Genomic DNA, 25,584 nt, shown 5'->3' with positions numbered 1-25,584 from the left:
CATGACTCCATGTTTCAGCAAGGGCTCCTAGGCGTGCCATGAGCAGTTCATAATCCCTTGTCCCTGGTCACCCACTCAGGTTGGCCCACACAGCCGAGGAAGACAACATCATTGACGTAATAATTCTTAACATTTGTTGAACTCTTTCACTCCTGTGGTTCATCCAGATGAAAAACTGCTATTGGTTTTCATTCAGAAGATCGCTCAGCTCCTGTGAGGAAAAAAAAAAAAAAGAACCACCGTTTTAAATTAAATATGAGAGGATTGGTGTCTCCCACCGTTCACTAGCAGTGCCGATAGATATCCATGTAAATCCCTCCCAGTATGTGCCCTGCTGTCTCGCTCAGTATTATTCTTGTACCCTGAGGGCCGATATCCTGCCAAGTGGTATTTGTTTAAAATTCTCAAATGCACAAATTTGGCACAAAAACTGGAGCAAAGGGCATTCCCCTGGTTACAGCAGCTGGGTGGAATCTTCCCACCTCAAAGTCCAAGATCAATTTACATCAGTCCGTTTAAGCTGCAAAACAAAATGAACTCTTCCTGCTAGGCTTGCTCAGACAGACTAATAAGTGCAATGGGGAGCACTAAGCAGAAATGCTGTTCAATGTAATCAACTGTTGAAGGCGCAAGCAGTTTTTCAGCTTGTATTAAGACTGATTCACTTGTAGCTGACGTCAATACTCCCTCCCTACTATCTTAGCCTCGGGATTGGAGTATGATAAATATTACCTGTAATGCCATCTGCTGTACAGAGACAGCCCAGAGCTCCAAGGCTTCTCACTATTTATTTAAGAGCTAATGCTGCGCTAAACTAAAATGCAGTTTATTTCAGGCTTATTTGACTTTGTTTTGACTTTAATTAAAAATGCCTGTCCACTTGAATTTTTAAAGCGATCTGTCATAGAGCAAAAGCAATGTTAGCAATGTTTGCCTTGCAAAGAAGTTAAGAAAGCTTAGTTAATATCAAACAGGAAACCACTGTGAAAAGGACAACGTCACCAAACTTGGAAGATGCAGAGACAGAAGACCACCGTCTCCGGGTGGGCAACCAGGGCCTCCCAAATGTTAGCTGTCTGTGATACCTTGGGAGAGCTGATTTATTTTCTGTATCAGTCTCTCCATCAATTCCTTTAGAATCTCATCCAAGTTAACCAGCTTTGCTATAAAATACAGACTGTTGTAGTTTAATGGCGACTGTTGCTTTTCTCAGTGGTAAGATTGCTTTGAATGACGTCAAATTGAAAATACCTATTTAGAGTAGGTGTATTTAAATACATATTTAAAGTAATGCACATACAAAGGTGTTTTCTCAAAGGATTTTCGTCTAATGTTAAGTTTAAAGTACCAGGAATGATACCACTTCCTACAGAAGCTCCTTCACAATACATAGGTCTGTTGAGTAGTTTTTATCACTAAAACTTCCTTACACCAAAACCTAACCGAATCTGTTAAAACTGTAAAAAATTAAAGATTAAAAAATCTGTACATGGTGTGTTCAGAAAGAACAGCCCAGGTTCAGCCAACAGACAGCTTGAACGCTTCATCCTTTGTAATTTATGAAGACCATGGTTTTTAAGCTAATCCTACTCTGAGTTAGTTTAAATGTCCAAAAATAAAATTAAACTGTTTAATCAAAAGGATATGTGTGCATGAGCAGAACTTCTGTCATTGCCTCGCTGCAGAGAAACGTGTTGACTTCGCGGTTTGCTCACTTAGACTTGCATATTTTTAAGTACTTTCAGGACAGATATTGGTACGCTACTCTGAAAGCTCTAGTGTCTTCTTCCAAGGAACAGCAATAATTTTCTATGTGTAAAAGTAATTAAACTATCTAAATCTAAAATAATTTTAAAAGGAAGGGGCTATGGTGAAAGTTACATAGTTAAAAAATAATTTTACTGAATCACTAAAATATGCTTGGATGAGAGAAACTGAAATTTAGGTAATGCTTTTTGCTTCATCTTAGCATTTCATAAAAGATATCTGTGTTAATTTTGTTTGTGTATAATCAGTTATTTCCCCTGATTTTACCATGCTTGATGTGATTTAATTCCGCAACGTTTGGATTGCAAATGCCACACTGTAATGTTTAAACACACATCAAAGTCTTGCTGCTTAAAGTAAAATTAAGATAGTATTACAGTAAATCCCTTAACATGTTTTTTAATAGACAGCAATCTACCACATTTTAAACTGCTTGAATTTTCATTTCATAGGACTTCCCACATGGGTATCACAGTGTCCTTTTTAATTATTAATTAACTCATGTTGATAGGATAAATTAAAATCTCTGTGACGGAGAACATACATTATTTATTAATGTTCTGATCTTGCCCTACACATTTTGGGGTTTGCTTTTTGGAACCTGCTTCAGAAGTTTAATACAAGGGCATTTTTTGTGGTGGTAGGGTTTTTCAAATGGTTTCTCTTATACTTGGCTTTTGCTTTGCACTTTCTATGTCGAATATATATATTTTTTCTGTTTTCCTTATGTTTCTTTCTGCAGGAGCTTACTACATTCTGTTTGTGTGTACGTATTTCTGGAAGATCTTCATGACTATTGAACTATCACATCCCAGAGTCAGGGAATTCAGGGTTTGTCATTTACGCATAAATAAAGGGGAAACTGAAGTGACACAACAGCTGCATTCATCCCATTCTTCTTTTGCAGGCAGTATTGGCGATGGGGTTAGGGGAAATGTTGGTCTGAGTAAAGCCCTAACTTCTGAAGAAAAACATCATGAGAAAAATGGATTAATTACATTATACTTTCCTAATGAACGTTTGCCCAGATCTATTCTGTTTCAGTGGTAGATGCAGTAAGAAATGATAACCTCCTTACTCATCCAGCTCCTACCCACATGCAGTCGGGGTCCAATCTGTGCTTGGGATGAGCCCGCAGATTTCAGCAAGGCTTGGGTTTCACCCAGGAGTCTGGTCCGCTGTACACCATCAGCTTTGCAAAGTAAATCTGGATGCAAAAAGAATGTATTAAATTATATTTTCCCATGTGCGTTATCCATGGTCCTTCTTACTCATTTTAAATCCGTAAGAAATGCGTAAACTAGCAAGTGGAGGTGATTCATTAGTAATTATCTCAACTGATGACAATGCAGATGAACATGTGATACAGAAGACAGAATATGACCACTGATGATAAACAATAAACCACCACTTTCCCTCTAAGACCGCAAACTAAATTCCAAATTTCAAAATTTGCAGGACATACTGGTAGGAGAAACATCTTTATACTTGTTACCGGCCCACACGTCAGGTGGGAGCAGATCAGTCAAGGCAGTTGAGGGGACTGTAAACCCCTGAGTCTGACTCGTCCAAGAGACATCTGATCTCTGCCACATGGCAGTGAAGGAGAGAGCAGCCACGCGGTCAAACTGTTCCTTCCTCCCGGCTTGCCTCTCCCAGCCAGGAGAAGCACCACAGCAATTAGAAGTAAAACTTCAAAATCTGTTTTACTTTCCCTGAAGCAAGAGGATGCGGAAACTTCACTCCCTTAGCAGTGACAAAAGAAAAGAGCTTCACCCGCTTTTTAATAGGCAGGAAAACAACCCTCCTTTACATAGGGGACTGTTCCCTGCCTGAAGCCGCCCGCTTCTTGAAGCTGCAAGTCTTTTAACTCTGCTAGCGGCAAACAGGCCCTTGGCAGACTTCCACAACCTGTGCCCACTTGCTTTGTGAAGCAGGGCCCAAGACAATGGAGTTTTCAGAATAGCTCACCAGCATCTGTCCTGAATGTAGTTACAAACACACGAATCTAAGTGAGTAAACTGGCACGGTCAACATGCTTCTCTGCAGTATGTTTTTTAAAGATCCCGTAATTTCCCCACACCTAGGCAGACAGCCTCCATTATGGCTGCAGGCAGCCCTGGCAAGGCCTTTGTGGGACGCAAAAAGGAGTCCCACAATGTCACTAACAAGGTCGGTCTGCTGCAAGAACAAGTGTTGTTGACAGTTTTGATCAGACAATGTGGAAAACACACTTCAGAAAGTTTTAAAAAGTCCTCTCAGTTGGAAGCTAAGCCTGGATGTTAACATCTGTAAGGTAACTGTAAGGAACTTGGGTCATTTAATCACTCTGATTCAGCCTGTCCTACTGTCAAATCATTACAAAAACGCCTGCGTATATTACAAGCTTACTAACAAGATTAATTAATGAATGTGCACATTGAGCATTAAGAATTGAAAGGACCCATGGCATTTTCAAAAATAAATACTTCAGAAGTTAAAGGAAAGCAGATTATTAGAAAGAAAGTTGCAAAACTATACTAACCACGGGCCTTTATATTTCACAAGGAGCCATTCCCTACTTTTGTTTTTCGCATACAGCCTTCCAGTGGCATTTCTGCACAAATTACGTACATAGCTTATATTTAGTCCATTTACTTTACACCACTGCCCTCGGCTTGGTTCTGGCGGGCTCCCCTCAGGGCCTGACCCCGCCGCCGCCCGCCATAGCGCCCCCTCCCGCCCTGCCCCGGGGCTGCCGGGGCGCTGGCTCCGCCATGCCGCGCCGCTCCCATGATGCCCCGCGCTCCCTAGCAACCGCGCCGTTGCTAGGGGCGGCCTAGCGGCGGCCGCCATGATGGCGGAGCTGAGGCCCGCGGCCTTTCTCCTCCTCCTCCTCCTCCTTTTCCTCTTCTTCCTCCTCCTGCCTCCGCCGCTCCGGGCAGCGGAGCCCAGCCCCGAGCCCCCGGAGATCCGCGCTGCCGCCGGAGAGCGGCTCCGCAGCAGGCCGGCCCCGATCACGGACGGTGGGTGCGCGGCGGGGCGGGGGCCGCTCAGCACCGGCCTCCCAGGCCTGGGCCTGAGGGAAGCCCCGCTCGCGGCCTGGGCCCTTGGCTCCCCTCCGGCCCCCACTGCAGCCTCACGGGGCTGGGAGAAGCCTGCGCGGTGCTTGCCCGGCAGCTTCCCCACTCCACGTTCTCTCAGCATCCCTGTCAGCAGCGCCCCGTTCCAGCCGTGCCTCAGAACCCCCTCAGGGAGGCAGAATCACCAACCCCCTGCACAGTTTTCGGGCGCTGGGCACGCTCATCGCGGCACAGACAGTCCTATGAGCTGGCACTGAGGGCTCAGTGGGCTCGCCTGCCAGCCCAGCACCTTGCTCGGAGCCCCCAGGGCAGAGCCTGACCTCGCAGAGGAGCCCCAAGCTCACCCTGTGCTTGGAGAGCTCCGCGCACACACCAAGCTGGGTGCACCAAGCAGTTTGCACTAAGACTCCAAATTCAGCCCTGGCTGTGTGGATATATGGCGCTGTGACAATATAAATCACATTTTTTTGTAATTGTGCCATCGGAAAGTGTTGCCCACTGTTTTCTGATTGGCAGGTGTACTTTTATTTAACTTTATTTCCCGGTGGTGTTGTCATCAGCTCAGTTTCCCTAGATTACTTGCCAAATTAAACACGTTGTCCCAGTGCGTGCCTCCTTAGGGAAAAGGGACTTAAATCCCTGATCTCAGAGATACAGCCTCACAATCTAATCCATGTTTAAACTTCTCTTGTTTACAAGGTGATACAAAGATTCCAGTGCTAAACTCAGCTGACAGAACAGTCAGAACCTGAGAGGTTCCAGGAACTGCCTGGATACTGTTCAGATGGTCAGAGAGCATCCAGGAAGCTGTAGAGAAATGGGCAACAGTCAAGCTGAAATAGAAGCTGTAATTATGAAAATGAGCATTCTTTTAAAGTCGTGTCTGTGGAGTGCTGGTCTTAGTTTTCTACATTCTCTGCTATTCTTACGTCTAGATTTATTACGGAACAGCAAGTCTCAAAAACATTCAGTAAAAGTAAAGTACAAGTAAAAGTTCAGAGCATCAGATTTTGGTGTGCTCTTTTTTATTTTTTATTTTTATTTTATTTTGCTCCTAATAGATTTGCTAAGTGGCAGAAAAGGATTTTTAAAAATGACTTAACCAAATCAGATGAAGTTGGATGTAGACTTTTGAGCGTTTTCCCAAATAAAGCAAGATGACAAGCGGAAGTGTTAGGGAACGTGCTGTGGTGTGCAAAGTTCCAGACCTATTTCTAATTTAAGTCTTTTCCCCAGTTGCCAAGCTGTGCACTTGTGATCTGTCGGTGGCACAGTGTGATGTAAATTGCTGTTGTGACCCTGACTGCAGCGCAGCAGATTTCAGTCTCTTTACTACGTGTTCAGTTCCTATCGTCACGTAAGTGAATAAGCAGCTATCTGAAATCCAAAATCCTGTTTTATTTGCTGCATGTGTTTGTGCAGGCTCTGTCTTCTCCTCTCATACATTCCCAGGCCCTCTACGCCCCGCTATCCTAACCCCTACCTACCCTTCACCAGTCCCTGCAGCTCTAAGCCCCTAAACTTTTGGTTCCCAGCCAGGTAGAGCAGCAAATTGGCTTCCCAGTCCAGTTTCTTATTCCCTTTTTTCTAAATTCACGCTTCTTGCTTTTTTCTTGCGCTGTCCTATTGTGTGTGTGGGGGGGTGCTTAGCTGTTAAAGCCTTCTGTTAGGGAAAGAATGATGTATCATCAGCCTTTTGTCGATAGAATGCGGTGTCTGGAAGTTAGGAAAGCTGCTGCCGTGCGACCATCTGGCCACCTCCGTACGCCGCCAGCAGCTTCTCAGTAACCTCTTTCGTAAAGGTTTACAATATCAACGAGAAACATGATCAATTCAGGGCTTAATGAAGTAGTGTGAGCATTGCTCCGGTCCTGGTTTTACGGGTCGGTGTCCCAGCCTGCTGCCTCACCGCTGATCTTTAAAACCAGTAAAACGTAGGTAACATTATATCAACAAAGCAATGCTGATGGTGCTTTCCTTGCTGTTTCCAGTTTATTTGAAAACACCTTAGCCCATCTCCATCTTCTCAAAAAGGAACGAAGAAAGCTCACTTTAAAATCTTAACGCGAAATCTCTTGGCGACTTCTCAGAACAATAAGTGCAGCTCTTCAGCCCACCTTCAGCATAAATTATGCCGATCTGAATGCTGCGGTTTATTCTCGGTGCTTTGAAATTTGAATTAGCAGTCATCGCAGACTGCCATTTCTTATTGTTCTCGCACACAATGACTACTTCTACCCATTTATAGACATTTATATATATCAGAAAGGTCTAATCAACGCCTCCCTGAATGACAGTTTAATTGTCTTAGGTGACTGTTCTGTCTTTGTCAGCTAGAAAGGCATAAAATGGAGTTGTGGTTTTCCCCAAAAATTCTTTTCTGTAAAATGTTCATTTTGCATGAAAATTCCCAGTTACTGCAAGTATTGTGATCTCCGTATTTACATCTAGATTTATTTGTGTAATTGTGGTGGTCACCGAAAGGATTTTGGCCGATCACCAGTCAGAGGTTATCTGGTACCTGAAACGCTGAGGAAAACGGGCGTTTGTTGTAGGGTGTGATTCTGCTAACCAGTGCCTCGTAGAAAAATTTAACTCTGTGCTTAAGAGGTCATTTCTAGAAGTCATTTCTCAGTGTCTGCCCTTAACTGCTCTGACTCTGCCTAAGTACCCGTTTCCCATGAAATGCTGTGTTTTTTTAACACGTAGCACACACTGGTACGCTTCAGGGCAGGAACTGGCACATTCATTGCACAGCCTGTTGCAGTTCTGGGATGTTGGTGAACCCACTGCACATCCACAAGTACTTTTCCTGGGCTGCACTGGTTCCTTCACCTTCCTGGTTCTCACACCGCTGCTTCTCACACACGCATGTCAAGTGGGACCTCACCCCAAAGGTGCACATTATTCCAATAGTCATTAGACTAATATTGCTATCAGGCTATTCTCTTCCCTCAGTATGTCTCTTACCTTATTTCTTGTTGCTGCTCAGTTCCTCTGCTAGATAAAACATGTTGGAGAATTCTTTATTATTTAATAATTACTAACCACCCCATATAAAATAATATAAACCTCCTAAGGAGACACAGTTGCTATAAAAATGGTGTTAAAAAAAAATAATGCTTTTTTGATGCTTCCTCAGTACACAAAGATAACTCAAAAATACGGTCAATACCAACTCCAAACGTATCACGGCTTTTTTTATTGCTGTTTGCAGAGGTGATAGCCGCCTTTGTAGTCAGAAAGCTGCCGTGTATTCACTTGATGTTAAAGCAAATCCACCGGAAAGGGTATTTCAATTAATTGACCACGTCAATCCCAGTGTTTTCTGCATTCATGCTACAAACTGTAAGTAGTGTTGTTGCCAATGTTAAGCATTAAGCATTTATTTCTATAAGCTCTTTAGGTACCTGAAATAGACTAAAATTAGAAGTAACTAAACCTGTCAGAAAATTGATTATTCTCTGTGCTTGCAGTCCTTCTGTTGTAGTACTTTTATTTGTGAAACTGTCTCATACTCTAATTCTGTGTGTTTTCTGTTGGAAGTTTTCTGCCTCTAACGAGGCTTAGTTAAGTTTTTTCGTCTAGTTTTTTCTTTTCTTTTGGCAATTCAGAGGTTGAGAAGTGACATTTTCCTTAAAAAATAGAATTAAAAAATTACTGTTCTGTTTTGCTGAGGAATTTACTAACCCCAGTAAATCCCTGTTAAAAACTGTGATTTTGAAAGAAAGAAAGGACTTACTCTTTCCTTAAGTTTAAGTTTGTGCTGTCATGGATCAGGATGAAGCGGTGCGTTAAGACACCTCCTAGCTTTTCTCTTAAAGAAAAGCTGCATTGTTACTTTCTTCTGTCACTGGATTTGTACCAACTCCTGAGGGAAAAATTGTTACTAAATACTGTTCTGTATCTTTTACCCTAAAAGTCGTCTCAATCTTTAACGTGTTTTGGCAGATAAACAAGCACTGTACTTTCCTTCCCCTGAAATGCCTACTCCTGAAAATTTTGACGAACTGTTTAAAAAGTTTGGAAGTGCTGCTTTCAGTGCTGAACCTGAGAGCTGGACTCTGGACTCAGATGCTCCAAATCCTTCTGATGCAAACGAAACTTACAGATATGAGGTACGTAACTATCTGGTTCAATTAGTATTAAATTGCTTCATAAAAGACCAAGTGAGCGTTGTTTGCATTTGCTTGTAAAAAATTGCTGTTCTTCTGAAAACAATGTTTGCTGTTTCTTCTGAAAAAGAAAAACTGTATTTTGGTCTTTAAATACAGAAATGTAAAAATAAATGTAGCGTTTTGTGTTGGCTTACTTCACAAGTGAGCTAGATTTTTAAGATCTGTGAAAAATAAATAGCTGCTTTGCTATTGTAAACAGAAAGCTGTTGGTGGCTTAAGAATTGACGCACAAAGTGTTACACGATGTTGACAGATGCAGTGAAAATAAGGACTTCTGTTACACGGATTTGTTGTTCATCCAAATGCTCTGAAACCTTCAAAGAACCGAAATACATCTATCTGCTTGAACATGTCATTTTATTTGGCAGTACGGTGTTCCTATACAGACAGTGGATGGATTCCTGAGGCTGCCTAGTCCTGTTGTCTCCTCCTGGTGCTCTGATGCGAACCCTGCAGGTTGGAAAATGCATTTGAATTCCAGTTTGTTTGCTCTAGAATATTCTGTCCTGACTTGAGCGCAATCAGTCAGTGAACAGTCACACACACACCAGCATAAGTCAGGTAAAGATTTGTGAATTAATGTATTTCAAATAGCTGCTGTGTCTATGGATGGTTTCTTAGACACAGATTGGAAGTTGTGTTGCATCTAAATTAAACATTCACAGTTAGATACGTAAATCCCTGGTTGTTACGCCTTGCTAATGGGCTGTTTATCCAACAATAAAACATTCAATTTGGCTTAATTGATTTAACAAAATTGTACAAGGGTGACACCGTGAGGGTATTGCACCAAGCACGACCTAACTGGACAACCTTTGTAAGATATCCCTTTGGTAAAATGGTGTTCCTTTCACAGCCTGAATGCAACTCAAGTCAGACTTAAACTCTACATTTTCTTGAGAAATCTATGGAGGAAAAAAATAAAGACAAAAAGAAAAGACTGCATTTTCCAAGTCCCACTGTTATTATTAAATGTAGTATAATAGTGATAACGAGCGTAGGAAAACTGAAGTCTGTGAAAGAAAAGATCTTAAAATCTCAGAAATGACATCATAAATCCTGCAGCTATTATTAAGCTTTTAAGAAGTAATAGTTTGTCTCAGTATTTCAGGAGAACCTGAATGTCATTCTTTATAGCTCCCGTGGAACCTTATCTGCAACAGAAATTACATTTACCCTCACTGTTGCATTCATGTGATGTTCTCATATCGCTTTTTGTGCTTTCCATAATTACTCTTTAATTCCCTTCAGCAATATTTTGTGACTCTTTTCCAGGGTTTTTAGTAAGCCAGGCTACAAAATGCGTTAGATCAGTAAGTGTGGGAAAATGCAGCAACATTCAAGCGGTCAGTATGCTGTTCTATATCAACTCCAGCATTTTAGCAGTAAGTATTTTTTGAAACAATCACACAGCTGACTGTCGATATTACATAGCATTTTGCACCTCCAGAATTACGTAATTTCTATTTCCTAAAAGATAAGCGTGTTTCATCTGGATGTTTAAATTGGGTATTACGAAAAAAATCTTCCTATGCAACAAACTTTTATACAGAAAAATTTTAGAAAAGTTTTTTTTTTTTTTTTTCAAGCTGAGGTAACAGAAACATTTGCTCTTCTTTGCTTAGCCAACAAAAATAATGGTCTTGAAGATCCAAGCTTGTGTCACTGAGCTAACACTTAGTGCAATGGCAGCAGTTTTATGCATTTGTGCATGTTTAAGTTTTTCTAAGGAGCCTATTACAAGGGTTTGTAATTCTAGCAAGTCTGGGTTTTAAACCTTTGTACTTAAAGAACCTACGAGGCTGAATCTTCTGCAGATACAGCTTTCTTACACACCTGAACTTTTAATAGTGGCATTAATACAGAGGTATCACACATGTGGTAGGTCTTCCTGTCTCAAGGACTGTCACCTTATATCCCTCTGAGAGCAGATTTGTTCTTATCCAACCTACTACCAAATCCAGTCTCTAGCTATTTTTCAAAGCTAAGCTTACTTTTTCATTCTTTTTTGAACTGATGGACAATATCTTACTTATACATAAGTCTCCTATGCAGATGTTGAGGAAGACAAAAAAAAACACACAAAAAAACAACAAACGTGCATGCAAAATTGAAATTGAGCTATATAATACCTTAACCTGATAGCTCCTTCCAGAAGCTGGAGGTCATGAAGAAACACCATACTCTCTGCCATTAAAATGTGTTTTTTTTTTTAATTTATGTAATTATTTAAATTCATTTAATTAGTACCCTATATAAGCTTTCAGTCTCCTTTCAGTCTCTTCACTCAACACTGATAGCGGGTTCCCAAGCTATCAATAGTAAGGTGAAGCCCGTTAAGTAGTTCACACTCTCACAGGTGGGATCATTCTCCTGATATTTGAGGACATGATTGAAATCAGCCAAGGATTGCTCACAAATGTTAGCTTTTGATCATTCTACTGTGGAAGAGGTGGATAAAACTCTGCTTCAGAAGGGTGTTCAACGTTTCCACATGCACCCAACATTAGAGTTTTTGGTGGTTGCAGAGCCAGAAAAGAAAAAACATCCATCAGGATAAGCTCCAGGCAGTTGAATGTTTTAAATTAAAAGATTAATTCCCCTTCCTGACTAGAACAGTACATGACGTGTTACCCACATGCTGATTGCCAATTACTGTCCCAGCTTAATATAGTGCAGATTTATGTCTGAAATACATTGGACGTTGAAGGAGGAAGTGCAAGAACTGGAGAAGGTCAAAGAGACACTAAAGCTTGTCTGTAGGCATCTCCCCTTCTGAAAAGGAGCTGAAGATGTCAATAGAAAAGTGATTTTTCTTTGGGGACAGGATGGTCACAGGGCAGAGCAGGGAGCCTTTCCAGTGCCAGCAGGTGGAGCTGCTGGCAAAAGAAATGGCAAACTATTTCAAGCCAGGGAGGCTTGCTGGTGTGAGCCTCTGGTGAGAGGACTCATACAGGTGTTCCTGTCAGAAAAAAAAACAATTATGAGCCCATGCTCACTGCCAGGCCAACTTGAGTGATATGAAGGTCTCAGTAATTGTTGCAGTTCATCCCTGTTCTCTTCCCTGGCGTGTCCAACAGACCCAAGAAGCATTTCAGGTGGTTGGAGATGTCTAGCAAAATGCTCATAACCTTGTGATGCTTCGTGCTGTGGATAGCATGGTCAAAGTGCAATTTTTGGTCTCTTCCCAAGCATGGAAATCAAGCGCTCACTGGGAAGCCACAAAGTAAAACCTTTAACAAAATGGTGCTCTCTGTGAGTAGTTTGTAACCCTGATTGATGACCTGGGTCTGACGTTTCTGCCTTTCCATGAAAATTTGGTGGAAATTTTCCAACAGGGCAACTGCGCATAACCACACACTATAGAACGACACAGGAATACTTGCTTCTCATTTCTCTCCTTAGAGACCATGAAATTATGGACTCGTTACCATCAGAATGAGACAACAAAAGCTCTTCATTTCTTTGGGTATGAACAGCCTGGCAGACTTTCTAAATTGGCAGTCTATGAATAGTTACAAGTGTTTTTGCACAGATCTGTAATAGGAACAGCGTTCTCTGAGGTCCTCAATAGGCCAAACAAAATGATACACAGCAGCAGTCATGCCAAACTGAGATGCTTTTCTCCTTCCTGCTGCAAGCAAACTTTTCAAGTGTTTCTTAGTTCTGAGTTGCCGAGTGTCAAAGGGAACTACTAGATTTGTCTAGTACTTACTGAATGCCCTGCATATTTGTTGGGAGTGTTATCAAAGCTAGGCCTGGTGCAAAACTGATGGTAGTCACTATGAAATTTTCCCGTTACTGTCAGGGGAAGAAGAAGTTTGGACTGTTAAGATTTTTGCCTGTTAGCCCCAAATAGCAGTTATTTTCACACAGTCTGAATGCTGTAGTGTATATCCAGTGACTTGCACTGTGCAAAACTCATTGTAATGATAAACAGGCAAAGCAATTAAGCCTTAACTGCTACTTGCAATAGTTCATACCTTTGCTGTTGTTTGAAATTGTTCTTTTATTGTCCTCTAGGTGCCCAAATCAAGTCAGATGGTAAGTATCTTTCTAACTTAGTTGGAACAGCTGGGGGTAAAATTCTTGTTCTATTATAGTCAGTGGGAGTTTTTCACTGACTTCATCAGAACAGTGACTTTAGCCTTAATCTTTACATCAAAAAATAAAGCAAAAATCCCCTATAAAGACCTTAGGGCACAATTGCTGCATTTTTGAATCAGTAATGATACTGAGCAACTCCAAGATAATATGCTACCAGCAAGATAATATGCTGTCTGCAGACACTTAAGCCTGACGCATTGCCCCCATATACAACTCTATTAGCTAATTTTAGTTGCTTAAAAATAGAATCTTTTGTTGTAGAAACTTCAGCGATACATGTAACATAGCAATTGCTCAAAGGATTTTTGACTGCTGTCCCTGCAGAACAGTCACAAATAAAATGATACAGAAAAGGCCAAAAATAATTACACATAATATTCAGAAATTACATGAATTTGTTTTTCAGGTTAATATTACTGTCCAGTCCGTAGTCATCCAGTCTCTGAATGGAATGCGGACTTTACTTACCAGTAAGGATGTCCTCAGGCACCCCATGATTTTGGATGAACGGTGCATGAATGTAGTTCTTGGGGTGGGTACGACATTTCTTTTTCTCCCTTTTGTTTAATGGAAAGCACGTGTGCATCAAATCACTTCTGATTCACAAATTTCAAGGACATGAGAGAGGCCTTGCAGTTTCCATATATTGTGACATCTCCAAAGCAAATATTCACAGGGGAAACGCTGACTTTGGGATAAAAGAATGTGTTTTGCAACAAAATAATAACTATATGCAACATAATGTGCAGACGATGAAATCCTTTTCTATTACTGCTCTCTGTATATGACATAACAGACAATGAGTTTAGAATCCACGTTATGCTTGGGAGAAGATGACGAGGCACAGTGGTGGCGGAGACAGAGGAGTACACAGTGCAAATTGTCTCACCTTTCATCTTAAGTAGATGAACATTAGGATTCCACCTGGAAGAAGTCAGTTTTGAAGAGGCTCCAACCTTAGATCTGCTTTTGACCATTGCTAATCAGTGGCTTGATTTGGTAACAGTCACGTCCTCTACACTTAAATGTGCCAACACAGCTACTAACTTCTGTGCAAGTTTTGTCATGATCAGACCACAGCTTTTTTCATGGTCTTGAAAATGCCTCCCTTTGCAGGCAGGAAATGAAAAACAGAATAAATAAACAGTATTTCCAACCCATGCTTCTTAACTTTTAGGGGAAAGCTCCTCCTGTTCAGTTCCTCTGGTTTTCTGGGCCCATCCTTATTGCAACTGAGGATATGGTACATCTCTACAATGCGTTTGAGTGTCTCTTAAGCAAGGAAGAAAGAAAACAATACTCACGTGGTTTTAAATTCCTTTATTCTAGTTTCACACTCTTATCTACTTGTTCTAATTAATATCTAAAATGTTTAATTTTCAGGTGAGTTATCATATTACATACACAGATGCAGGAGAAATAATAGAAGCAGCTGCTTCTTTTGTCTTGGGGGCAATTAACAAAGAAGCACTTTCAGTACAACAGAGCTTTGAAATCAGCTTTACTCAGGTAACTGCTAGAGATGTTATGGATGACTTGTTGAAAGACATTTAATTACAAAACTTATTAAACTTCAGTCAGAACAATTGTTAGCAGCAGGGTAAAATGTAACTTGCCTTGGCTACACTGATGAGGCAGCATTTCAGAACTGGGCATTAAAGGCCTCCAAAGTTATTTTTACACTTTTAGAAGAGTCATCTTGTGATTCTGCACAAGTGTATCCAGTGAAAGCAAAGCCTGCCCCAGTATTAGAGAACTGCTGCAATCTTAAAGAGAAGCTACTGTCATTGTTCAAGACAGTTAATAACCCTAAGATAACTGTGATATTTCTGTGTTTTCCAAGCATTCCAGTACAGGATAAGAACTGATACTGTACATCTGTGTTGCAGGTAAATACAAAGCCAGTTCCTCTCAGTGGCAACCCTGGTTATGTTGCTGGACTGCCTGTAAGAGCAGGTTTCAGGCCACAAAGATATCCTTTCCTCATCGCAGTTTTGCTTTCATCACTTGTTCTGGTCTGTCTTCACAAAGACTTATTAGCTCAGACATCTAAAAATTTAATCTGTTCTTTACCGAAAGTGAACGTGTGTTTTGGCTGTGAAGTAGATTTTGATCTTCATTATGTACTCCAGTGCTTCTTCACATTGTAAGAGGAGTCTTAAGCTATTACAGCATTTTCAGATATGTTTTCAGATATATTTTAAGGATCTGACTGTGGATTCTTTCTTCACGATACACATCAAGTATTGAATTTCCCTTTAACTGTGTGTTACATCTGGCATCATTCAGAGTACCAACGCATACGGTCAACTCACCATTCTGCAAAGTGCATCCAACCAGGACTGCCTCACAGCACAGGGGGGCAGAACCCCAGTGCTATTTGGTTACAACATGATATCAGGCTGTAAGTTACGGTAAGAGGACTTTTTTTTTTTGATTCAGTGCTTTTAGCCCCATTAGGATCTGCTCAGATCCTGGGACGTTCATACAGCTGTAGGAGTACTTAATTATAAGAAACGTCATTTAATTAATAGTGTTCTTTCTCTCGAAGAGATTGTGTACATTAGCAACTGTAGCCAGAACGCTTGAACAGTGCGTGACAGCAAGGAGGAATTACTACTGTGCCAAACCAATGGATTTTGCTTTAACATTTTTTTTTTCCTCCTGGAAGAATTACAGCAGCTGTGAAATGCCAGCCCTTGACTCAGGCCCTCCTAGGTTTACTGAAGGGACAAAGCTTTCCTGAATACGTGGCCTCATTTGGAAATTCCCAAGCCCAGAACGTGCATGACTGGGTGCCAATAATTCACCTCCAAAACTCAGAACAGGTGAAAGTTAACTCTTCTCCCCTCTCCATCACTCTTACTGTCCTCTCTCCTAGGATCTGTACCTCTGCTGCACAATCAGCTTTGGCTTCTCAGACCTACAGGAAAAAAATGTAGAAACAAACTAGGGGACGGTCCTCCTGCAATAATCAAAAGTGAGGAATTTTACTCTTGCTGTAAAGGGAGAGTTGAAGTGCTGGTTAGAGTAGGCTGAATACCCCCTACATGACAGCTTGTGTAGAGGTTTCCTGCACGTTTTCGCAGCTAAACAGCAAATGATTTCTGTAAACAGAAACTCGACAGTTCAAAAAGAAGTACCTAAAAATATTTAAGGTTGTAGGCTTCAAAATTGTCTTGGTGGAGTTAAAGGTATTCTCCTGTGCCAACGGCATTACTGAAATGTCATCTCTTTTAGAGAAGCCTTGCTGCTAAAAAGAGCCAGCTCAGCACCGTCACTGAGAGCCAAAGTCCTGCACTGCTGGTGTAGAACAATCCTGCCTAACGTGCAGTTACAGAGTCAGTTGGTCGCCTGTGGCGAAAGTTCAGGGACAACCCTGGGCCAAGGCTGTAAACACCTGCGCTGCCTTCACAGGCAGTGGCTTAGGTGCCCTGGTAACCTCCTGGAGTAGGCTTTCTGGGGGCGTTCTGCCAAATTTAATAAGATGAGTAAGTAATGCGGTTACTCCTGTGCAAGTCAGACAATGAGAGAATTTATAACACTTTTCAGAGCTCCTGCCAAATACCAGTATCGCTTGAAATAGAAGTGAAGTGGACTAAATATGGATCCCTAGTCAATCCACAAGCCAGAATAGTAAATGTTACCGCAACAACCACTACCACCACATTGAAGCAGGTATGTAATTAAATTACAAGATTTAAGATAAAAAGAATGGCTTGTTTTGTTTAGCTATCAGCTGTGCAAGTGACCCAGTTAATCTCTTTATCTAAAAGTAGCACTTCATATTAGAATATTTGTACCTAACAGTTTCTGTTGCAACTCAAACACAACTGTGGGCTGTTTGCCAAATTTCTCAATAAAATTTATATATCAGTCGTGAAAAGAAATGTGGAACTATACATGAAAAAAAAATCTTATTACAAATAACAGCAAAAAAATATGACCCAGTTTCAACAAAGCAGTCACACAAAGAGAAGAGTGAAGCTAATGCCCATTTGTGTTTTCATTGCAGCTTTCCTCAGGAAGGGAAAGGACTATTCCTATACTAAGCTCTGTTGTTTTCACGGATATTTCTTCACCTGCAGAGCCAGGCTATAAAGCTTGGCCCACCATTAATGCCAAATTACCTTTTGATTTTTTCTTTCCATTTGTCTAAGGTAAGTATGCATGAAAAAAAAAAGGCAAAAAAGAAAAAGCTGCATTTCTGCTTTTTCTGATTTTTAATCCATTTCTTAAAGAAGCGAGGTTTATCCAGTCACTGTGTTGGCCCATCAGTTTCTTCCAAATTACAGGCATGCTGGGTCAAAAATGGCCAACAGAGAAAGGGTAAGCACTTGCAAGGGTTCTCAAAAGCTTCTGGGGTTGGGGAGAAAAGGGGAGGAAAAAACCAACAACAAAAAAAGGAATTAGTGCGAAGTTCCCAGTTACGCTTCTGCTGAGAGGGAAAAGGTTGCAGAATGAGCTGATGGCGGCTGCAGGCTGGCCAGTCGGTGCACGTAGAGCCACCAGCCTCCCATCGTGCTGGATGCTCTGACCTAGCGCCGGTCCAAGCTACCTGCCTCACAGCACGTGGGCAGAAGGGGGAAGAGCACAGGGACACAGCACAGCTCCGTAGGAAGCTAGGCTTCATTATTCTGCGAACAGCAGAGCTAAATTGTTAATTAAAGTAATCATGTGCTATTAGATAAGGCCTCTGCTTTATCTATTTCCATAGATGAATAAGCCACATATTTCTAGCTATTTTCCACTAATTAATTGCCTTTCTTTTAAAAATCTGAACAGTTAAGTGATGCTTTCAGAAGAGCTCAGTGACCCTTCCAGCTGGCACTGGCTGGAATCAATTGGAGACGCCTGCTGCAGTCAACACCTTTTGAAATTCCCACTCACTGAATCTCACTCTTCAACTCAAAAATACTCTCACCCCAGGGACTTTCTAGTACCTGAAAAAGTTCACAATGTGTTCAAACATCAGCCTAGTCCTTTAGAATTTGTTTTCTAATTTATTTCTTTTTCTGGAATCTTAACTGTTCCTAGCAGTCTACTTACCTACATCTGTTCTTACTATTCTAATTCTTTTAATGTGTTGATTTATGAGCTGTAGAAGGAGATGACTTTGTAGCTCAGCAGGCTGCAGATGAACACATAAATGGAAGAGGAGATAATACAGTATCAAAATTCAGATCTGCTGTTGAGAATCAGGTATTGTTTGACGTAAGATGGCATGCGCTTGCCTCTATTTTGGTGCTGATTTGACTGTCAGCTAAAGGAGTGGTCTGTTGGTATTTTTGGAAGTGAACGTTTTATAAATAATGAAGTGGCACAAGCATCAACAGAAATGAGGAAACTACCAACAACGTGAAACGAATGGTTGGCAAAGAAGAGACGTAGCGATGACCAGGCAGCTGGTGGAGAAGTGACCTTTTAAGCCCGGATTCATATCACTTGTACTACAAGTTTCTACAAGATGTTACAAACCAAGAACCTTATCACAAAAAAAAAGGAACTACTTGAAATGAGTGGTACTTCCTAGATGTATAGCTTGTAAAGATGTGTCTTTATTAAATTATTTTGCATTTTTTACTGTACAACTGTACAAAAAAGGTCTTATGAAATCATTGTTTACTGGGAGCGTGTGTTTCATTTTCCACTAAAGCTGTTTTTGCAATCCCAACATCTAATCAAAGTGTAGTCAAATAGGAAACGTTTATAGACAGTGCTATACAAGAGAAAGCAAGCAGATAGGAAAACCTTTCAGGTCAAACTGGTACGTTTCAACACTGCGCTCACAGACTTCCCTGCCTGGAAAACTGGCCTCCTATTTTTGTTCACTGATGAGTCCGTGCTGTTTTAGTATCTTGTTAAGCCTCTCGATTTCTCGCTCCTGTTGGAGACAAAAAGTCATGACAATATAGTTCTGACCTTAAAATAGTTTCCCAAGTTCCCACAGATCTTCACATTGCTGAAGCGTGTTTCACTGCAGCAAAACAGGACAACCTGGCTAAAGTAGGACAGAGGTAGCCGTCATTCCTTTGCAACAGAAGCAGCTCAGGGAAGTGCAGGCAGGACGGGCAAGGCTGCGGTTCCTCGGTCCAGCTTACCCCACAACTTGCTGATGAGGAAACCAAGCTGAGAGCAACAGGCTTGCAAAAGGATCCCAGGCCAACTTGTCCTTAAGAGCAGGTAAATCGCGGTTAAATTAAAAATGTTTTCTTACCTTCTCTGCACAGCTGTGCTCAAGTTGTTCCACCTTTGTCACAAGTTTCAGGTTTGCTTGCTTTAGCTTGGACACTTGTTGTTCAGAGCGGGTCTTTACGGATAAAATTATACCTGTGAGACAATTCACAGAGGATTCATTTTACAACGTAAAACAGCCACTAGCAGGAGGTTAGCAGTACACAGGGTCCGTGCTCAAGGAGTTAACCTTGTTCCTCTCAAGCTCTCATTCTGTTGTCTTTAAACCACCTTTCCCAAGTGCTTTCCTTAATGAGGAGGTTTTTAAATTAGCCACCCCAGGGATTCCGATACCGATACCCTGCTGGGAAGAGGCAGGCTGGCCTCAGAGCTGAATTAATCACTCAAACTGTCATTCAAACCCTGAATCTGAATTCGCTCCCTTGGCAGAGCCTGGGGGGGGGAGGGATGTAACCGGCGGCTTTGTTACAGCGAGGGGCCGCATTTTGGCAGCGGGGACCTGCTCCAACAGCAGCACACGGCTCAGCCCGGGGCTGAGGCTCCACCACCCGCGGGGGGCACGGGGACATCGCGCCCCCTCCAACCCACTCCTCACCGGGCCCCTACGGCTTTGGCTTCACCTTGTGCTGCTCTGCAGCAAGGGCAATGCAGCTTCACTGCGGTGAAGGTGTCACTTCTCTACCGCCTTACTGTTAGGTTATTACACGTGAACTCAACTCCCACAGTGAAAGCAATTTCTTCCCACCCTTTTCTGAGTGGGGGGGAAATTGCCTGGAAAGAGCATCGAGAACAGCGCGTTCCTCCTACCTGACAGCTCTCCTCTGGCTGTTTACAGAACAATACGCGTTAAAGCGGGCACCAGAAAGAAAGACCTGCCTGGGCTTCCAGTGCTACAGGCAGCAGGCCTGCGGTTTGGGGGTTCGTTTCTCCAGAGAAAGGGCTCAGGGCTACACTTGGACTGTGCTTTTATGCAGGAATTAGGGATAATCTCATAGCCATGTTATTTTTTTTGAATCCTCAAATAACCTTTTCATAGAAGGTAAGGTATGGTTCCAGCTACAGTAAATTCAGAAATGTCTGAATTTACAACTGCCCACAACCATTCACAATTACAACAGCGAAGCCTGATTTGGGGACATTTTGTATTCCTATTGTTATAGAGAGCGCTTTGAATCCAAGCGAGGAAGACCCAGAGTAAGATCAGGACGTTCCCTCCAGCATCCCTGGGGGGGATGACAGCCGCGGCAGAACGTCAGAGCACTCCAACCCACGCTCTGCCGCAGAAGTTCACCTTGCTCCCTGTTAAAACACAGCCAAGAGGATCCTACGATGCAAGGGCACGGCGTGCGTCATCCCCCTTCCGGAGGGCGCGATGCAAGAAGGGCGTCTGGGGCGCTCGTAGGGGAATGCACTGCTGGGTCAGAGCCGGGGCTCTCCGCGAGCCCGTCACCGAGGCATCGCGCCCACGCAAGCAGCAGGTTGCTGCTGCTCCAGAGAAGTCACAGCCCCACTGAGGCCACGCTCCAGCAATGAAATACGCCCAGGGAAAACCGGGAGTTCGCTGGGAGAACAGGGCCCTGCTCTCTCGCTTTGAGAGGGGAACGGAAAGGCGAGCCCGGGTAATTCAGACAAACCCAGCCCACGCGCCACGGCCGCCGCCGCGCGCCTACCGTTGATAATCCTGGCCACGCGCCACAGCCGCAGCAGTATCAGGAGCCCGACAGCTTCAAACTCGTGCTCCCGAAAGAGGAGGACGAGGTCGAGGATGAACGACACGATGACGACGACGCCGTCCAGCACTTCGAACTTGTGGTGGAAGAACTCCCGGCCGTAGACAAAGACCTTAAAGCCCACCTCGACCAGGAAGATGGTTAAAATGGAAAGGGAGAGGTAGTGAAAGACCTGGGAAGAGAGAGCACGGGTTTAGGGCTAGGAACCCCTTCCCACCTGCCTGTGAGTGGGGGAGGCTGGAAACACCTCTCGAGGGCCCCCAGCAGGCTTTGGACCACCGCAGAGAGGGAAATAGCAGCTCCCATCGCCTCTTCCTTGCGTTTTACCTTCGGGGCTATGTGATGTTTGTCCGGATGGATGATCTTCAAGTCCATAAGCAATTCCCCGAGGACCAGCAAGGCATCCACGATGACCAAGCAGACAACCAGGATCTGTTGGCGAAGAACTGATATGAACCCGTCCCGGTGCAGCAAATCGGCATGAGGAGCTGCCTTCAGCAAAACGTCCCCCAGAGCCACCCTCGCCCTGCACGTGTCTCCCCGGGGGGCCCAGCTGGACCCTGCCCCGTGTCCCTGTGCCACCACGAGGCTCATCGCCGCTCAGGGGACATCTGTGCTCACTCCAGTGCGTGGCACTCATGAGCTCAGCACCATTCCCAGCCCTTGGCCTCGTCCCACATCGGTTCTGCCCTCATGGGCACCTTTGGGCCGAGCCTCACCCTCTTTCCTACACTTGTCCTGCCTCACCTGAAACCTGTGCGAGCTGAAGAGCTTCTTCATCACATCCTGGAAGGAGACGTGGATCCGGGAGGGCTCCAGTTTGATCTCCGAGTCCGTCTGCTTCCCCCCATGCTCCTCTTCCTCCTCCTCCCATTTCTGATAGTCGTTGCTCCACTGCACGGGGTCGTCCCCCACCACCGTGAAGTGCTTCAGGTACCTGGACATGGCTCCGGCTCAAGCGGGCATCCCCCTGCCGGCACCTGCAGGACGAGAGCAGAGCCTTAGCTCCCCGGGGACAGCGGGGCTGGCCGGGGACACGAGATGTCCCCTGTGCCACCGCAGCGAGCGTGACAAGCGAGCGTGACACTTGGCTGAGAAGACGGAGCCCGTGGACTGGCCCTGCTGACGGGAAGTTGCTACATGGTGCTGCCGCTCGCTTTGCATCACCTCCCACGGTGCGAGCCTCCGCCGCCCTCCCCGGGGTGCTGAGCGCTGCGGAGCTTCCTCAGTGGCTATTTGCAAACATCCCCAAAACATCAATTGCAGGACGAAAACGCCGGCCCTTATCTCGCACCTCGTGATGCAAGAGGAGGCGGCTGTCGATTTTCTGTCGGAAGGAGCCGGCATGTTTGTGTTAGACGTGGATCGATGGAGGCTGGAGGCAGGCGGTTTCCCGGCCTCCGTTTGCTTCCTCAGCCACCGTGCTGCTGCTCGCGGCAGCTCCATGACCAACAAACCCCGAGCCACCACCCCACGCCAAGAGGCCTCCATTTCCCTTCCTTAACGTCGCAGCCCCCTGATTACCTCGGCCTTCGCAGCAGGGTTGTCAGGGCCCCCCTACCAGCCCAGCGGCAATGCTCCCCACCTCCTGCAGAAAACATCCCCACGCCCGATCTCCTCTTCCCCAGCTCATCCCCACGGGCACCCAGCGAGGGGCAGCTCCCACCCCAAACCCGCAGACGATTCAGCTGCGGCTCTCTGCTGAGAACAGCTGCGGGCGAGGCTCCATTCGCACCCGCGCTCCCCTTCCACAGCCCCACCGGCTTCCCCCTTCCTCTTCTGGGCAACCCGGCCACAAACCCTGCCCCAAAACCGCTCCCGACGCCAGCAGAGAACCACGGCCCCGTCCCGGCTCTCCCGGCACCGCTGAGCCGAGGCTGCCCAGGGGGCCCAGCTCCAGCCGCCCCCGCTCCTCGCTGCTCCTTCCCCGGCCACCGCTGCCCCCTGCCCGGGCCCCGCTCCCCCCGTGCCGACATTTTGCTGCTTGCGCAGCTTTTTCCCCAGCTCGGCTCCGACGTGTCCGTTAGTGGGAGCTGCCGGAACAGGAGACGCCGGCTGGATGTTAGCTTTGTTATTTTTTTTTATAGGCAAAAATCTGGGTTTGGTCAGTCCCGCACTGGCTTTGCGAGAAGCCGCCGTTCAGGGTGGGCGTGGAAGGGAAGCCTGAGATCAGAGCTCGGCCACGGAGCGGGGCACAGATCAGACCCTGTGAGCAGCAAAGGTCCCGGCTTCAGGATTACAGAGGTGGAAGCCTGAGAAATCAGGCCGCGATTAACCCGTCTCCGTCTATAGGCTCGTGTTCCAGCACAAGGCTTCCTATTCAGGGATCCCCTCCTTCCTTCAGACACGAGCTGTTTTGGGAAGTGCACTGAGCAAACTCCGCTGAAAAAAGGATCGGGGAGCTCTGCGCTGCGAGAAGCCTGAAACGTTTCCTGAAACCTTTCCAGCCCTTCCCTCCCGAAGGGCCGGCTCTTCGTTTTTACGCTTTTAAAGCCTAAAGATACCTGCTTCTTGAAAGGGATTTCCTCCTGGAAACTGCCTAAAACTTTTCCCGGAACAGGAAAGTTTTCTCGCCCCCAGCACCAAGGCCCACCCGCGCGCTCCTCTCGGGGGATGCGTGTGGGCAATGCCCACGCAGAGCCCCAGAGCCCCAACCCCAAAACCTTTCCCCAAGCACCTACTTGCAGAGCTCAGCCGGGCGCGGGCAGCGCGGGACAGCAGAGGAGCAAGGCTGCAGCAGGGCAGGGAGGAGGAGCTTTACGCTGGGAGTTTCCAGCTCATTTGGGCGTTTTGGCCTCAGCTGACTCCCGAAAACACCACCACCACCACCAGCTAGTGGAAGAAGGCACCAGCTCCGGCCTGGAATTGCGAACTGCAGAGCTCCCTGCTGAGAGCTCGGCAGCTTTTAAGCGAGCACGCAGCCAGCTGCTGCTCCCCGTGAGCTGGGTCAACTACGGGGGTGATCACAGATATGAAACCAGAACTCTCATAAATAAATAACCCAGAAACCAGTATGCTTACAAAGAGCTCCGGGGGCTGCACTGGAGGCCCGTCGATGCTGGAGGAGATGCTGCTGGCGGAAGCTCAGGCGAGGAGCCGGCTGGTGCCCATGCGCAGTGGCTTTTGTTGAAGGCAGTCACTCGAATAAATCGTGAGTTTCTTTACTGTTTCTCACGCCTCCTTTTATAGTAACAGAACGCTTTTCCGTAGGTTAATCGCAGTTATGAGCCTCTCAGCGCTGGGATGCTGGCGTCAGGGCGCTGTGTGCCAGCTACAGAAAGCCCAAGGCCCCTGGCAGAGCCGTGCCCCGAGGCAGGAGGCTGGCACCAGCCCCGGGCAGTGGTGTTCCAGCACCTGCAGGGCCGCTGCAGCTGGGTGTCGGCGCTGGCCACTTGCAAAGGGAACAGGGATAGAAAGTGGCCAGGGGAATGAGGAAGCCGCTGCACTGCATCTTACAAAGAAAAAGCTTTCTTAAACTTTAAAAGTAAGGGGCCTGAAAGCTGCTTAAAAATGTTTTCTGAGGACGAGGTGCAAGTCCCTCTTTTCAATAGAGATGGGAAGGTTTTTGTGGTTTTTTTTTTTTCAACCTGAGCAGTTGTAAAGAGCTCAAGCATCACCTTGTGAACCGAACAGCTGCCCCAAGTCCCCAAGGAGAACGTGCTTAGGGTCATACTTTGCAAGCCCCTGCTTTGAATAAGAGCTGCTTTACATGGCGCCTCGTGAGCCAACGGTGCAGCGCACGGGGAGCTCCTGCACCACTTCAGAAAATGAGGAACATCCACCCCACTGTCTAGAACAACATCCACACCAGAAGTGCCTGAGATGTTCCTGATTACCACTTAATTAATTAATGTATTTAAATTAAACTATACTGGCCTACTGCGAAAGGCACAAGCTGAGGATTCAAGAGAGCCTGGGCTCATTACAACTTTCCTGCTACCTTGTGTGATCTTCAGCAAGGTCTGGTACCCACCCTGCTCCAGCTCCCCCCTTGCAGCTTGCTCCAGAGGTAAGGGTGGATGGGCTGTGGGAAGGGCCTCACACGAAGTTTACGTTCTGTTAAATTTGGTGTGTAAACTGGATGTTCATACAAGTATCAATACGAAAAAACAATGGGATAGCAGCAGCTGCTGCTCATTCTCTCCCTCCAGTGATCAAAAAGCCCAGCCTGAACAGCAGGCCCAGAGCAACGGGCACGAAACACCCCGTGCCTGCGAAGTTTTGATCGCAGCCCGTAACAAGACCAGCACATTCTCTCCTCCCTGCCTCATGGCAGCGGTACAGGAACCTCTCTCCACCTCCAGTATCGTGCTGTGGGACTTCCTTTGCTCCGAGCAGCTGCTGAGCCCACGGTGCATGAAGCAGCGCGGAGGAATGCAGTCAAGCAGAAAACAGAGCCCAGAATAGGCAGCCGTGTTACTAAAACCACATCTGAGGGCAGAAAGAGGAAAAAGGTGTGACGCGGTGACACGCAGAATGGGTGGCTAACGAAGGCTGTTGCAGAGATGGGTTAGTGCATTCCTTTAGCTACGAGTCAAGTACGAG

The 25,584-nt window shown here is 45.2% G+C and overlaps 2 protein-coding genes across 3 annotated transcripts; one reads left to right on the top strand and one right to left on the bottom strand.

Annotated features, from left to right (window-relative positions):
• Positions 1 to 4,565: 4,565 nt before the first annotated feature.
• On the top strand, positions 4,566 to 18,737 carry TCTN1 (tectonic family member 1). Its single transcript, XM_083804223.1, has 15 exons — positions 4,566 to 4,772; positions 6,066 to 6,186; positions 8,047 to 8,177; positions 8,781 to 8,947; positions 9,376 to 9,463; positions 10,283 to 10,392; positions 13,031 to 13,051; positions 13,521 to 13,646; positions 14,498 to 14,623; positions 15,004 to 15,088; positions 15,390 to 15,528; positions 15,786 to 15,942; positions 16,667 to 16,792; positions 17,130 to 17,274; positions 17,900 to 18,737. The coding sequence occupies exons 1-14, from the start codon at positions 4,601 to 4,603 to the stop codon at positions 17,271 to 17,273; spliced, it is 1,713 nt and encodes a 570-aa protein (XP_083660349.1). The 5' UTR covers positions 4,566 to 4,600; the 3' UTR covers position 17,274; positions 17,900 to 18,737.
• Positions 18,653 to 24,277, bottom strand: HVCN1 (hydrogen voltage gated channel 1). 2 transcript variants are annotated; one of them, XM_083804253.1, is made up of 6 exons: positions 24,061 to 24,277; positions 21,787 to 22,019; positions 21,367 to 21,471; positions 20,980 to 21,211; positions 19,332 to 19,444; positions 18,653 to 18,998 (listed from the first exon to the last, which is right to left on the bottom strand). In XM_083804253.1, exons 2-6 carry the CDS (start codon positions 21,982 to 21,984, stop codon positions 18,933 to 18,935), a joined length of 714 nt encoding a protein of 237 aa, XP_083660379.1. In that variant the 5' UTR covers positions 21,985 to 22,019; positions 24,061 to 24,277; the 3' UTR covers positions 18,653 to 18,932. The 2 variants fall into 2 exon arrangements, with proteins under 2 accessions (XP_083660379.1, XP_083660378.1); XM_083804252.1 differs by lacking the exon at positions 24,061 to 24,277 and adding an exon at positions 23,721 to 23,993.
• Between the last annotated feature and the right edge of the window lie 1,307 nt (positions 24,278 to 25,584).

This window comes from Anser anser, assembly GCF_964211835.1.
Source record: "Anser anser genome assembly, chromosome: 18".
NCBI lineage: Eukaryota > Metazoa > Chordata > Aves > Anseriformes > Anatidae > Anser > Anser anser.
This window is presented reverse-complemented; position numbering and strand designations above follow the sequence as displayed.